Consider the following 14,344-nt stretch of genomic DNA (forward strand, 5'->3'; position numbering starts at 1 on the left):
TTTTTTTTTTTTTTTAATAATGAAGTGTGGAATTGTAATGGAATAGGAAGTTCTCAAATAAAGTCGGAGGAGTGAACCGAATCCTGGAAAATGAAAAACTCCATCTCTGAAGAAAATCTCTGGGAAATCCCTAAGTGGAGGCAAAATTGCCCTCCCAGCCCTTGCGCGCAGGGGGAGCCCATGAAAGAGGAGAGACCACCGCAAGTATGATCTGAGCATCAGTATAGTTGAACAGAGGTCCTCTTAAATCTCTAAACCTGAGATAGCATATGTGAACATGCTCCTGAAACATCAAAGACACCTTATGATTTGTAAAGGCTGCATTGTTAAGGGCTGCTAGCACAGGCCCTGGCTTCCCCTCCATCAGCAGTTGTGGGGATGTCACAGAAGGGACTCTGGTGAGGAGCCTCAGAGCCAACTCTGCTGCCCTACACACGCATTTCCTCTCTTATGGAGTTGAACAAGCAATGAGTGCTCATTGGAAGGAAAAACTTAGACAAGGAAGTAAGAATCACCCATAATTCTTTACCTCAGACGTAATCCAGTCTTATTCTTCCTGATTATTTTCTCTGCATATATGTGATGTATATACTTCTGATTTTTAAAAATGGGATTGTTCTATGCTTTTTATAAGTGGCTTTAATAAAACATTTATGACGTACTTTTTAACAATGAAGTAGCTCTCCATTTTCAATTCTGCCAACTTTATTTAACTATTACTCAGCATTTAATTTTCTAGTTTCCAGTTTTTCACTACTATAATAACATAGGATAAAATCCGTAAAGTAAAACTTTGGGGCCAGTCCCCACTTTCACTGTGGACTCCCCATTTCCACATCAGTGAAAACTGATTAGCCTCATCTCGCATCACCTTGTCTTTTGTTCTTTCATAGCAACAGATGAGCTGATATTCCTCTCATAATAATAAACCATAAAATCTTCACTCTCCTTGTTGAGGTAAAATATGCATACTGAAAAGTGCCCAAATCCTAAGTGTACAGCAGCTCTGAGACATCATCAAGTGAACACACTCACATAGCCAGCACGAGGTCGGTAGAGAACTTTCCCTGCCCTCCTAAAACTGTCATTTGCAACCTTAATTTTTAAAGCCAAGACATTTTCAAAGAACAGAAATCAAGAGGGAAAAGTGTCCCAAGTGTGAAAAAGCAGAAGCGAAACCTTAGAGTTCCCATGAGACAAGGTATTGTCCTTGCCCTCCTGCTCCCCAAACCTATCCAGCGACCAGAACCAGGAGCCTCTGTGGAGACTGAGACCCAGTTCAGAGCGGGCTCCAGGCTCGGAGGCTGCCTGTGGAAGCTGTCCCTGAATTCCCTGGAAAGGGTGACAAGGAACATCCTGTCTCTTCATGGGAGAAACTTGAGAGAATGGCTGTGGAGTGCTGATTTAAAGAACCCCGGCCAGGGTGAAGACAGGAAGAGGGCTTTTCCTCTTCAACTTGCAGCTCAAGTGATGAGTAGCTGGGCAGCCACTCTGGGGAGGCTCAGAGAGAGATCAATACTTACTGATTTTTTCCATACTCCTTAAAAAGAGTTTCACTTACCATAACTAAAATGGTGAACACTATTTTGGAGATTAAAAATATTAACATGGGGTGTGGGTGGGTACCTGGGTAGCTCAGTTGGTTGGGCATCAGACCCTTGACATCACCTCAGGTCTTGAAGGTTGTGAGTTCAAGTCCCACTTTGGGCTCCATGCTGGGCATGGAGGCTACTTAAAAATATTTTAAAAATCAACAGAGGAAAAGGTATCCATTAGAATTGGCCCTCAGGACCAGAGAGAAAATTTTAAAAATCTGCAGACAGGGCTAAAAGCATGCTAACAGTGGGCTGTAAATTTAGACTCAGGACTTGCTGGTGACCACAAACATCCAACTGTTCATTCTGCACATGCAGGAACACCTGACAGTTCAAAGCCAGCAGCTTCAGGTCCAAGTCATATTTCACTTGCCAACTTCTAGCCTAAATCAATGGTTCTAAAAAAAAAAAAAAATTAAATAAATAAATAAATAAATAAATAAATAAATAAATAAATAAATAAATAAATAAATAAATGGTTCTACAAATTTCTCCAGGTGGGAGATGCCCAAAACACATTTTTGGACCCCAAGAAACAGGAAGTAGAGAAATAACTTCTCCGTTTTGCAGTTACCTTGGTGGTTCATTTAACAAACATTCACTCATTTAACAAAAAACATATTCCATTTGCGGAAGAAAGAACCACAGACCTACGTCATTTCTTTCTCTAGTTGTGAAACTGCCCTACAGAGATCCCATGCTACACTTGACTATCTCCCATGACTCTTCAACCAGTGGGACTGGGAGAAGTCTCTCTCTTTCACCAGCAAGAAGCAGCCCCTACCCACCCTGCCCCAGGGCTGTGTGCAAATTCCACCCCCCACCCTCGATTTTGTGATCACCAGGGGCAGGCAACACTTATTCTGCTTCTAAAAGAAGGCTTGAGCTATGTGTCTCCACCAAAGGAACTGAAGAGGCCACAATTGCCTTAGGTTATATTAAAAGCAGAAAAGCTCTGAAAACAGCTTTCTGGCTCTGCTACGGACTCCGTGTTCTCTAGCAAATGACTTAAAGTCTCAAAACCTTGGTTTCCCCACTTGTAAAATTGAGGTAATGATAGTCCCTCCCTCAAAGGGTTGTTGGGAAGAATATGAGTTTATATGTATTTTTAAGTGCCTAGAACAGCTTCTGGAACACAGTAACAAAATGTATACTGAAAACAATGTAGTGCATTTTTCAAAATAACTATTTCTGACAGGACACATTATGTATACACCCAGGGATCTCGGCATCCCAGTGCTAAAGTAGGACAACCCTTCATACACATCTCACCTCAAGAAAGCTCAGTCCCAGATATACACAGTCTTTGCTGTCATTGAGGCTCCCCTCAGCTTCACATCCTGAGTGCCACTCTCCTGTATCCCCTCACCCCCTGCTGCAAGAGAGCTCTACCATTCTTAGAGCTATTGGATAAGGTTGAAAGATAGAAAAAGCATGTGCTCTATACTATTGTGTCATCTCAGCACCTACTGAAGTCCTCATCCTTTTGGGCAACCTCACTTCTGCATCCCAGTTACTAATTCCCTTTTTCTACTCTTCCTACTCTCTCAGGTGGTTGTGATCTGTGGATGTCATTTGTTCTTATGTTTTATTAACTTAAATAAAATAATAGCTACCTGTTATTGAGCACTCACCATGGGCCCGCTACCTCATTTGGGTTTCATCAGAGCTATGAAGTAGGAACTATTACCATTCTTCTTTACAGATGAGAAAACTAAGGCACAGGAAGTTTCAAATGTTTGCCCAAGATCACAGGAGAACCTAGTGGATTAAGATTTGAACTCAGGTCTAAACCTATAGCCCAAATGCTTATCTGCTCTGCTATGTTTAATATGTTTCTTTAACTAAAGTATGGTTGACACACAATGCTAGTTTTAGCTGTATGACATAGTGATTCGACAACTGTTATGCTTATGTTATGCTGTGCCATCAGAAATATAAGCACCTCAAAACCATTTTTTTTTTTTACACCTATGCAGCCCAAGGTAGAGAACAAAGGTCACCACCTGCTCTGAAATCAAACAATTGAGATCCTGTCTGAAGTTAGGGTGAGGGCCCTGCTTCTAACACAAATACCACTAGGGGCCAAGAAATGCTGCTCAAGAAGATGGTTCAGTGTCAGCTAACTCTTCATTTGTCTAATATCTCAGGGCAGGTGCAGATGGCTTAATTCTTTTACATGAGTGAAATTTCATCTGTTTCCCGGCTCAAAGGCACAGGTAAGTGTGGCAGAAACTTCAGGTTGCTTTTCTAACAACCGTTCTCCCTTTCTTCCTTACTACCACAACCCTCATGGTATTACAGGTGGTGATGTGCCCAGACATTTCCCAGACTTCCCTGCAGCTAAGTGTGGCTAATAAATCACTGGGTGGAGCTTCCAGGAAAGACTGTTCAAAGGGGCTAATTCAACTGGAAGCTGCTTCTTTTTCCACTCCCTTCTTCCTCCTTCCTGCCTGGAGCACAGTTATGACTAACAAAGAGGTAAAACAGGCCACATGTGAAGGTAAAACAGGCTACATGTGGAGAATGACAGGAGCCTGGGCCCCTGATGGCAGGAAGCCACCATACAAACCCAAGACCCTGCTCCTCACATGCGGCTAACTGGTACACACTAGGAAAGCCAAAAAGCCATCGGCCCAAATTCTCCAAACTACCTCTCAAAGCTTTCAGGACAATTTAGTAATTTCCTGTGAAATACCTAAAGAGCTGATTAGCTCACTGATCTAAAACAACTAAAAGCAACATGGTCTTAAGAATGAGAGGAAATCTAAAATGCATTTCTAACCTGTTCAGAAGGGGAGAAAAGCTCCTGAAATGATTAGTTTTGAACACTGTCAAATAACAGGCTTCCTTTTAAAGAGCCCTTTTCTCTTAGAGGGGTTTGAAACAACATCAAAGCCCTTTACTTGCATGATGGCCCCTGAGACAGTAGCTGAATGCAATTTTCAAGTGGAGTTAAAAAGATCCCTCCTGACTAGAAATTGGCATAAAAATCACACAGCCCACATAGTGTAGAGACCAACAGGAGAGTGTGAAGTTAAAAATTCACCCTTCTAGAAAAGGTAAACAACAGAAGACTTGGGAATGTATTTTAGAACACCAGAGCAAGGAAGCCCACACTTAAGAGACCCCACCTTATTGCTTCTCTGAATTACAAAAGGGTTCAGAGGGATCCCTGGGTGGCGCAGCGGTTTAGTGCCTGCCTTTGGCCTGGGGTGCGATCCTGGAGACCCGGGATCAAATTCCAAGGGATCCCTGGGTGGCGCAGCGGTTTGGCGCCTGCCTTTGGCCCAGGGCGCGATCCTGGAGACCCGGGATCGAATCCCACATCGGGCTCCCAGTGCATGGAGCCTGCTTCTCCCTCTGTCTGTGTCTCTGCCTCTCTCTCTCTCTGTGACTATGATAAATAAATAAAAATTAAAAAAAAAAAAATTCCACGTCAGGCTCCCGGTGCATGGAGCCTGCTTCTCCCTCTGCCTGTGTCTCTGCCTCTCTCTCTCTCTCTGTGTGACTATCATAAAAAAAAAAAAAAAAAAAAAAAAAGGGTTCAGAGCACTGACATTTTATAACAAAAACATCTCCTTGCTGGTTTTTCATTGTATTTCTCACTCTCACATTATCTTGGCCCTTACTGAGACCATACCTGTCTTGTTCACAATGCTATACAGACCCTCTAATACTCAACATTCACTTTACTTACTTACTGTACTAGCCTCCACTGCTCTAACCCCATCCTCTCCTGTTACCTCTCATCCTAACTATAGCCAGAGTGGGACTTAAAAATACGCAACTTACTACACATTTCCCTTCTGCTCCCTCTCATCTGTCTTCTGGGAGTTAGCTCACTAGTGGGAACTAATCTCACTAGAAGGGCCTTGGTGCTTGGTGCTCTACTTTTCTCTACCTATGAGCAGTCCCTAAACTCCAGGAGGCTGAGTACCCTGTTTTCTCTCAGCACCTGGCACTTCAAAAAATCCCATGTTGAATGATTGAAGGTGCCATACCACTATATGTTAAATGTATTCTGCGTTTAACATACACACCTGTTTGAGTTATTAGACTAAAGAATTCTATTGCACAAGCCTGATGATGCACTTTGACTTTCCCAAGAAAAGTTAAATTTTTTCTCTGACACACAGGAGTTCTTGCTTAGACAATACTTAATGTTTAGGTATATTACATTTGTTAGCATGGAAGACTCATTGGAGTGTAAGAAGCACCCCACTACAAGGAAAAGTTTTTTTTTGAAAGCTGTTTTTTGTTTTTGTTTTTAAGAATGAATAAAGGACCCCTAGGGGGCTCAGTGGTTGAGAGTCTACCTTTGGCTCAGGGCCTCGTGATCCTGGAGTCCCCGGATCAACTCCCACATCGGGCTCTCTGCATGGAGCCTACCTCTCCCTCTGCCTATGTCTCTGCCTCTCTTTCTGTATCTCTCATGAATAAATAAAATCCCCCCCCCCCGCCCTTTTTTAAAGAATGAATAAAATACTTTCTATCATGTTCTATTGACAGGGATTTCAAAGTAGCTTTGCGGATAGATCATTCTACCATTCATTATCCCTTAATGCAAGGTTTTTAAAACTCTGGATTTTGACCTATTGGCAGGTCATAAAATTAAGAGTCTTAAGAATGGGATGCCTGAGTGGCTCAGTGGTTGAGTGTCTGCCTTTGGCTCAGGGTGTGATCCCAGAGTCAAGGGATTGGGCCCCACATCAGGCTCCCTGCATCCCTGCTTCTCTGCCTGTCTCTGCCTCTTTCATGAATAAATAAATATTAAAAGTCTTAACATTAACAAATTGAAAATATCAGTGTTATCATACATCAGAAGCATTAGTTTTGTAAAACTTGTTTCAGAACTATACACTTGAGATGTATATAGGGTTATGAGATTTTCTTACTGGGTGCCAGAAAAAGTCAAGTGGGTCCTCTGTGAACTGACATTTCTATTTGCTAGGATACTATATCACCAAGCATCTCTATCAACCTACTGTTCAGTCTAAAGGTACATTTTCAGTTTTTATCTTGCCATTACAAAATTCCTTTATTTTACATCTCTAGTGGTCATCCTTGCCCATTTTGGTGGGAAGGGGATGGGAAATGTATTTTGCCATGCTAAAAACACAACACTCCCTTCAATTGCCTGGATGCTTAAAGAAATACACTGGTTTTTAAAATCATTGTACTAAAACAAAGTTCAAGGGCACTAAATTTAACTTTACTTGGCAACTTAGAACTTAGTAATCAAGAAAAGGGTAAATTTTGGGACGCCCAGGTGGCTCAGCAGTTGAATGCCTGCCTTCGGCCCAGGACGTGATCCTAGAGTCTCGGGACTGAGTCCCACATCAGGCTCTCTGCATGATGAGAGAAGCCTGCTTCTCTCTTTGTCTCTCATGAATAAATAAAATCTAAAAAAAAAAAAAAGGTAAATTTTGTTCAGTAGATGTGATCCTTACCTGTCCATTGAGGAGGGAGGATACTTCACAAAATAAGGAGCATCCAATAGGCCACTTGTAAAGGAAGCCAGTCTTCTCACAAGCGTGCAGCCAATCTGGGATTCTGCATCTCTCACAAGCTCTCAGGTGATGCTCATGCTGCCAGAGATCACACTTTGAGTCTGAGAGAGCTCCAAATGCTGCAGGGATAGATGGTGGGATCTTTGGCCAGGCCTGCCAGGCCTCACCTATACCACCTGAGCCACTGACTCCAAATCCAACTGAGTGGGACCCACACTTGTTCCCAAGTAGGAAACATTACCCTGTTTTTCTCCCTAGCAATTTGGACTGTACATGTGCCACCCCACCAGCAGCCCGAGGAGAGCTGCTTCAGGGCTCCTCTTCCCAGTGATATGCTACCACTCCAGTCATAGGGCTCCCTGCCATCCACAGGATGCAGCATGCACAGGGTGCAGGAGCTGGCAAACACTAATGCAATTCCCTCCTAGAAACTGGGGATGGTACCCAGCCACCTCTTACACTGCTGATGGTGCAGAAACAGGATGGGATGGAGACAAAGATATTCTCTTAAATTCTTTACATGCAGATCCTTAGCAAATGCAGGCAGCAATGTTCTCTTCTTACAACTGACACCTCCATACTCCCTCCCTTATACCTCTGTCACCTGTCACATTTATACAGACTGGTTCCACAAAACACTTTTTAAATGTGCATTTCTTTAATTTTTAAAAATATACACAGGAGAAGCCATGTGTTTTACATAGGAATACACACATTAACAAAGCATTTGTTATAGTTTTCCAAAACTCTTATATCAGTCTGAAATTTATAAATTAAGTATATCAGAACTTTTTAAGTCAAAATGAAATCCCTGAAACTACTGGATATGGTGGACTTTTTCCAAAATCAAATGAACAGAGAGTATGAATATGGTTTGTGTTAAATAAGGTTTATTGTTAGCTTTATTGCCTATAGTCTATAAGATGCAACTTTATTGTGCCTTTGCAAACAGGATACATTTCTTAAAAAACTGATCAAAATTTTCCATACATATAGCTCTATATGATAGATTACAGTGCAACACTATTCTTGTTACATAATTATAGAAATACTATAGAACCCAAGAGCACAGCGTAAGCAAAAGAAATACAATCCTGAGCCATCTGAACAGATGATTTGATGAATCCTTTTAGTGTAAGTTAAGAAAACATGGAGGAGATTAAAAAAAAATACATGCACGCTGCAGTCGTGAGCAAAATACATTAAATGCCTGTTCCTTGTTAGACACAGGTGGGGGGAACGGTGAGTCTCAGACACATGCACACTCACTCACACTCCCATTTTCTTCTCCTGCTTCCCTCCCATCCCCAATACATTCACTCCCACCCCTCCCCAAAAGAAAAGATCAGGCACTAAATCCTAGTGAACCCCACATCTGCCTTGCTGGAGAATGTTAAGTGACTGCTAAAATAAGAGTGTAAATCTTCACCCACAACATGAAACAAAGCATGTGCTGTAAGCCAATTCCAGCTGCTGTTGCCTCTTTGGAAGTAAATGAAGCATATGCTCACTACAGTTTAGCACTGTAGAGTGAAATGTCTAGAAAACAAGTCTTTGTTTTCTCTCCCCATCTCTTGAAGTAAAATCAACAGTGGAAAACTCACTCTAAAACTAATTGCCTCATCTGCTATTAAAATACATTTGTCATTCTATTTTTGGTATCTATTCAATTATAGTTCAATAAGAACAGTTCATGAAGTTTGTACCTGCTTATGGTAAACACTATTGTACCACATAAAACCCACCACAGCTGGACAGGCTTATGGAGCACGAAGCCTTCTATGTATGTGTTCCTTGCTAACATTCCTGCAAGACCACAGCATTCTAGTGTTACCAAGGATAATGTACGTAGAGTTAAGTAATGAAAGGTATTTGGTTTGTGTCTTCACCTTACACATCCTAGTGATGAAATTAACCAAACCATGCCTTCCCTGAAAATAACCTGAGTCTGCTGACTAAGCAAACTGACCAGCTTGACTGTCAGTCCACTAATCAGAAGTTGAGCTGGAAAACCAGAGGGCTAATGTCTACCAGCAGCTTGTCTTGTGCGAATAACCAAGAGAGTTCTTGGTTTCTGCAGTATCTGTTGTCCCAAAGGCTGAACCACTGAGGTGGAAATAACTCACAGCATAAAGAATACTGAACAGACTACATACCTGTGGGACTACCTGGAGAGAAAAAGGATCCTCATTCCCCACATAATTTGGTGTGGGTTTTAGTGTCTCTGTATACATCAGCTGCTACAGAAAAATCAAAAGATTAACTTCGTAACTTTCTTATTTTCAATTAAATGCTCATACACTCACAAAATACTCACACACCCTATGAATATGAGGTGGCTCTTCTCTTTAACATTTTTAAAAGCAAGAGGCACCAATACCCGTTCATTTATGTATTAGAAGTCTCACATAATCACCACCAAAACAACAGAAATGGTATTTGTGATGATCACACGAAGGAGAAAAGAGATTGAAAGACAAACTTAGCCACTGTACTTCAGATTGTACTTGAAAGCACAGAAAGCACAGGCGCTCTGGCTAGATCAGAATCTAAGGTTCTAATAAGGTTTAATTGGTTTAGCTTAGTCCCATGGCCTTTGTCCATGACTGATAAATGGAATGGTTCCTATGGAAATTGAGGAAACCACTCTACAAATCTGTTTTCAATGTATATTATTATACTGAGTCTATTAAAAAAAAAAAAAAAAACCCTTGGCTCTATCATGACCTCTTGCAAATGGAGGCAGAGAGTGACAAAGTGCATCCTCCTGTACTGCTGACATACACAGCCTCGGCGATACGGTCCTGACACCACGCTTAAGGGATTTCTAGAGTAAAAAGGACAATATGCTGTACTTCAGCATCTTTGGTTAAGGTCTGGCCTTTTCAAATCCACCTCTCCTTCACATTTAGTCACCAATGTTTTAAATCCATGCATTTAGTTAAAGGTCACAAGATAATTTTCATGTTAAATTGTCAAATCTAGAGTTTCAAATTTCTGGCCCTACTGTGCACAGCAGGACTATAAGGACCCTACATAGGAAACTGTAAAATAAAATGCTTCAGTTAAATGCATGCTTTTTTAAAAGTTTCATGAGCTGCAAAGAAAACTGTCAACAGGATTCCCAACCTCGGGAGAGGGGCAAGGCAGAGCAGCTCTGGCTCTTGTCCTTAAAGATGGGCTGAGCTGGCTACGTGAAGCATCTTGCCCCCCAAATATTTACTGCCAGCCTCTATGTTATAGAAGTCTTTGTGAAACCTCAATGTTTTTTAAGTGGAAATATGAGAAGAAGTTGTGAGTAAAGCTAAATGTGGCCTAGTGAGAAAAAAAATAGTAAGAAAAAAATACTCTGGATTAGAACTCAAAGAAAAATATAGGTCATAAACCAGGTTTATATCCTCAGCCAAAGGTGCCTGGATTCTCTACCTTCTGTTACGGAGTCCAAGGAGCTTCCCCCTGCTCTCTGCCTTCACTGCCTTGGTGGAGAGAAGGAAACTTTAGGGAGGGTTCCACCAGGGAAGCAGAACACAGGACTAATGTCCCGGTGAGGCCAAGACATGGGTCGGACAAAGCCAGCATCCTGAGCAGGCTGATGGCCATTCCTGGTTAACCTACGCAGCACACAATAGCACTCAGAGAAAGCCCGACCACACAGCAATCAAGCAGGGCTTTCCTGGAGACAAATCCCAGCTCTCCCAGATAAACATTTCAGGACAAACTATCTGGGCTGGTATACTACTGCACATGCTGACACTTTCCAGGGAACTCAGCACCACACCTATTTTCTCCCTCCCCACAAAAGAAACCAATCTGAGACTTAAAATGCAAAGTGTCACGGTCCTCTTTCCTTCTGTTATTTTCTTCTTTCTTTGTTTTCTCATCAAAGTTTTCCTATAGTAATGTTCAGTTCCATGTCAGATGAAATAAAGTTGCAAATATTTGGTGATTTCCATATAACATTCTTCTCATAATGAAGTGACTTAATGGATTTAAGTCAGAAGTATGTCCACAGAAGTCCTTTCCATGTAGTTCGTTCATCATACAGAGAAAGACTCTTACACATGGCTATTTCTGGACAGTGCATTAAATGGAGATACCTCACAAGAGAAAAGATCATTATCTGTATCCATTAGAGTAATATACAGATTCACAGTCAATGAGATGATATACTTTGCAGAAGAGAGGCATTGAACAGTATACTATTCAAATACAAAAACAGCAATAAACATATTCTGCACTACAGAAAATATGCTAACTTCTAACTTGAAGGATTTAAAGTAACAAATCTGGTAACTGCATTTTAGGACTGGAACATGCTTCTTCCCTTCCAGATACACAATGTTTGATGCTGGTGCACATATATACACACACACACACAAAACACTGTGTCTGCGATGATATATAAATGAAACAGCCAAGTCCTGAAGGCAAATTTCAGAGAATAGGGCTACCAAGACCAAGAGAGCAATATTAACTTAAGAACACCTCTAACTTTAGAATTTCATTTTATTGAACACACTTTTAAAACAAGCACCTCTTGGCAATAAAAGCAAAGGAACAATAGTACTCCTTCCACTCTGTTCTAGTGGAAGACTTCTCACACCAACCTGCTAAATTCATGATGGAATTTGAAACAGGCAGCCCGCTGGGGCTACAAGCAGAGCTCAAATGCAGGTCTGCTGACTTCTCGGTGAGAGCTGGAGCAGAGGAAAACATCAAAAAGCAAATTGGGAATCTATCACAGCTTTCTTCCTTAAGCAAAAAAAATGCAAATTAGTTTTATAACCACAATTCAGTTTTTCAAACTTTTTCTCAAGAATTTTCATTTAATTATGTATACATAACAGGAAGTAAAACTTTTTCACAAACATTCTCAAACCTTACAATTATCAAGAAATGACAAAAGTAAAAGCAGGAGAAATATTAAACACATGGCAGGGAGGTTGATTTCTGTTTCTGCTCTTAAAAAGTAAAAAAATCACCATATAATTAAGTACAAAAACCTGCATTGAATGACAACTGCTGGTGTATTTACTTGATCAAAAATGAAGACCAAGAATATAATAAAGCCCTATGATAATATTCATCTGGAGCACTCCCCTCAGTGTATACACTAAAATGTTGGCAAAGTTTCTGGAGCATTAGCTTATATAAACACGGGAGTCCTCAGTTAGCTGCATTAAATGGAACGTTCTCTTCTGAAATGCGCCACAATTCAGTTTCACTTACAAATTCCAAATTAAAGTTATTTCTTCAGAAAAATATCTGTTTGGCATCTCCTGGACTTTGTTCCATTGGACAATATGGACATTTTAATCTGAAGACAAGAAAGAAAACACTGAGTCAAGGAACAGGATCAGTACTGAGCATTCAATTTTCATCTACAGAATGCCTTTAACAGTTACACACACACACACACACACACACACCTGTATTTTGTTTTAAGCGTTAACTATGTTTTCCCTTAATATAACAGCCAAGCTCTAAAGGGTCACAAATAAATACCAATCAAGCCAGACACAAAACTGAAGGCTCTTCTTTAGTGGAAATTAGTGAAAACTGTTTTTGTAAACAAAACAAAGACAATGGTTTTGAAAACTACTCTTGTGGTTTTAAAAGTAAATCCAGTTCTACAAAGTTTGGATTTTTCCTGTCTTTAAACAAGTTTTAACTGTTTGGTCACACAATCCATTCAAGTGCAGCAAATGTGACACCAACTGTTGAGCCTACCAGGCATGGAGCCTACCAAGAATGGCGCACAGAACTTGTATGGTCTAGTCACCATCGATCTGCACCACCAGGGTTGTTGAATGGTCTGGGAAGAGCACAACAGCTTCATTACATGCAAGGACCTTCTTTTAAAAGAAAGACTTTACCATAATGGGTGTGAAATGAACTCCAATGAAAGATGCATTTAACTCCGTAAGCTAGAAATAGGCTTTAGACTTTTTTGCTTTTTTTAGTAAGTTGGGTCCATTATGGGTATAAAACTTATAAATGTATATACTCTTTGAATTAGCGATTCCAATTTTACAATTTATGTATCACATGTACATAATTCACTTGTACAAAACAACAAAATTTAAATGTTCATTGATAAGGAATTGGCTAAATAAATTCTCATATTTCCAGATGGTAGGACACTCTGCAGGTTTAAAAAAGAATGAGGGCTCTTTCTTTAGCATATAAAAGACCTCCAAGATATATCAATAAGTAAAATAAGCGAAGTTTAGAAGCATATATAGTATGTTATGACTCGTGTAAAGGCAGGGGGGAGCAACAACAATGTACTGCCTACCCAAAAAGTTAAGATTAAAATCTAATCACTAAATTTATGAATAAAAAGACTGACTAAAACAACAAACAAAAATTCAGAGATCACCCCTCCCACTAAGTTCCAAAAGAAAATATCTTTGCCAACATTTAAAAAGTCAGACACTTACTTGCTACCATTAAACATTTTATTCAGGGCATCTCTTGATATAATATGACCACAGACCAATTTCATGGGTGGATTGTTATCTGTTGTTTGCTGACGCAGAATGGGACAGGCAAATATAGAGTGATACCAGCACTTTTTACCAAGGTCCACTTCAATCTTAAAAAGAGTAAAAAGGCTCAAGTTGTATTTCAGAAAACCATCTACATATTAATAAACATCAGGCAGCCAAAACATCACCAGTGTACTCATCTGAACTTGACTTTTTACAACATTCTTACCTCAAAGATGGGTAGTCTTAAGGATCCAAGTGTTACTTTATAATTCTAATTAACCTTCAAAATTACTTATAACACTACTTTTCAAACCAACATCTGATGTCTGAGGAGTCAAAGGGAAGGCAATGCTCTAGAAATCAAATGCTCTTGAAAATTTGTCAGAATATACCCTAAGAGCAAAACCCACCAGAAACTCTGTTTTGTGGCACATTTAGGTAGGTGATAAAATTTTGTGCAAGCTTCAGATCTACATTTCCCATGTTCTGTGTGTAATGGTCCAGAGAAACCACCTGAATCAAGAACCTGAAGCTCAAATTCAACAAGACCTTTCACAATTTGTACATCAGAGCCCATGGCAGGTGTACTGATTATTTCTCTTCACAGCAAACAAAAAAACAAAAGCTATGAAATCACCTAGCACAGCGGCTGGCAAATGACAGTGGCTCCACAAATCTCAGTTCTTTGTTTTCTTTCCTTCTAAAATCATTATCAATATAAATTCTACTGTCCAAACTCAAG

The 14,344-nt window shown here is 40.3% G+C and overlaps 1 protein-coding gene across 4 annotated transcripts in view; it reads right to left on the bottom strand.

Annotated features, from left to right (window-relative positions):
* Positions 1 to 7,976: 7,976 nt before the first annotated feature.
* Positions 7,977 to 14,344, bottom strand: part of RMND5A (required for meiotic nuclear division 5 homolog A) — a 63,852-nt gene continuing 57,484 nt past the window's right edge. The window contains exons 8-10 of one of the 4 annotated variants that reach the window (XM_038561526.1): positions 13,552 to 13,706; positions 12,338 to 12,425; positions 7,977 to 11,805 (exon numbers count right to left, since the gene is read on the bottom strand). In XM_038561526.1, coding sequence (XP_038417454.1) covers positions 12,362 to 12,425; positions 13,552 to 13,706 — 219 coding nt within the window. In that variant the 3' untranslated portion in view covers positions 7,977 to 11,805; positions 12,338 to 12,361. Of the gene's footprint in view, positions 12,426 to 13,551; positions 13,707 to 14,344 lie in introns of all 4 variants that reach the window. The other 3 variants (XM_038561525.1, XM_038561524.1, XM_038561523.1) reach the window with 3 other exon arrangements.

Source organism: Canis lupus, chromosome 17, assembly GCF_011100685.1.
Source record: "Canis lupus familiaris isolate Mischka breed German Shepherd chromosome 17, alternate assembly UU_Cfam_GSD_1.0, whole genome shotgun sequence".
NCBI classification, from domain to species: domain Eukaryota; kingdom Metazoa; phylum Chordata; class Mammalia; order Carnivora; family Canidae; genus Canis; species Canis lupus.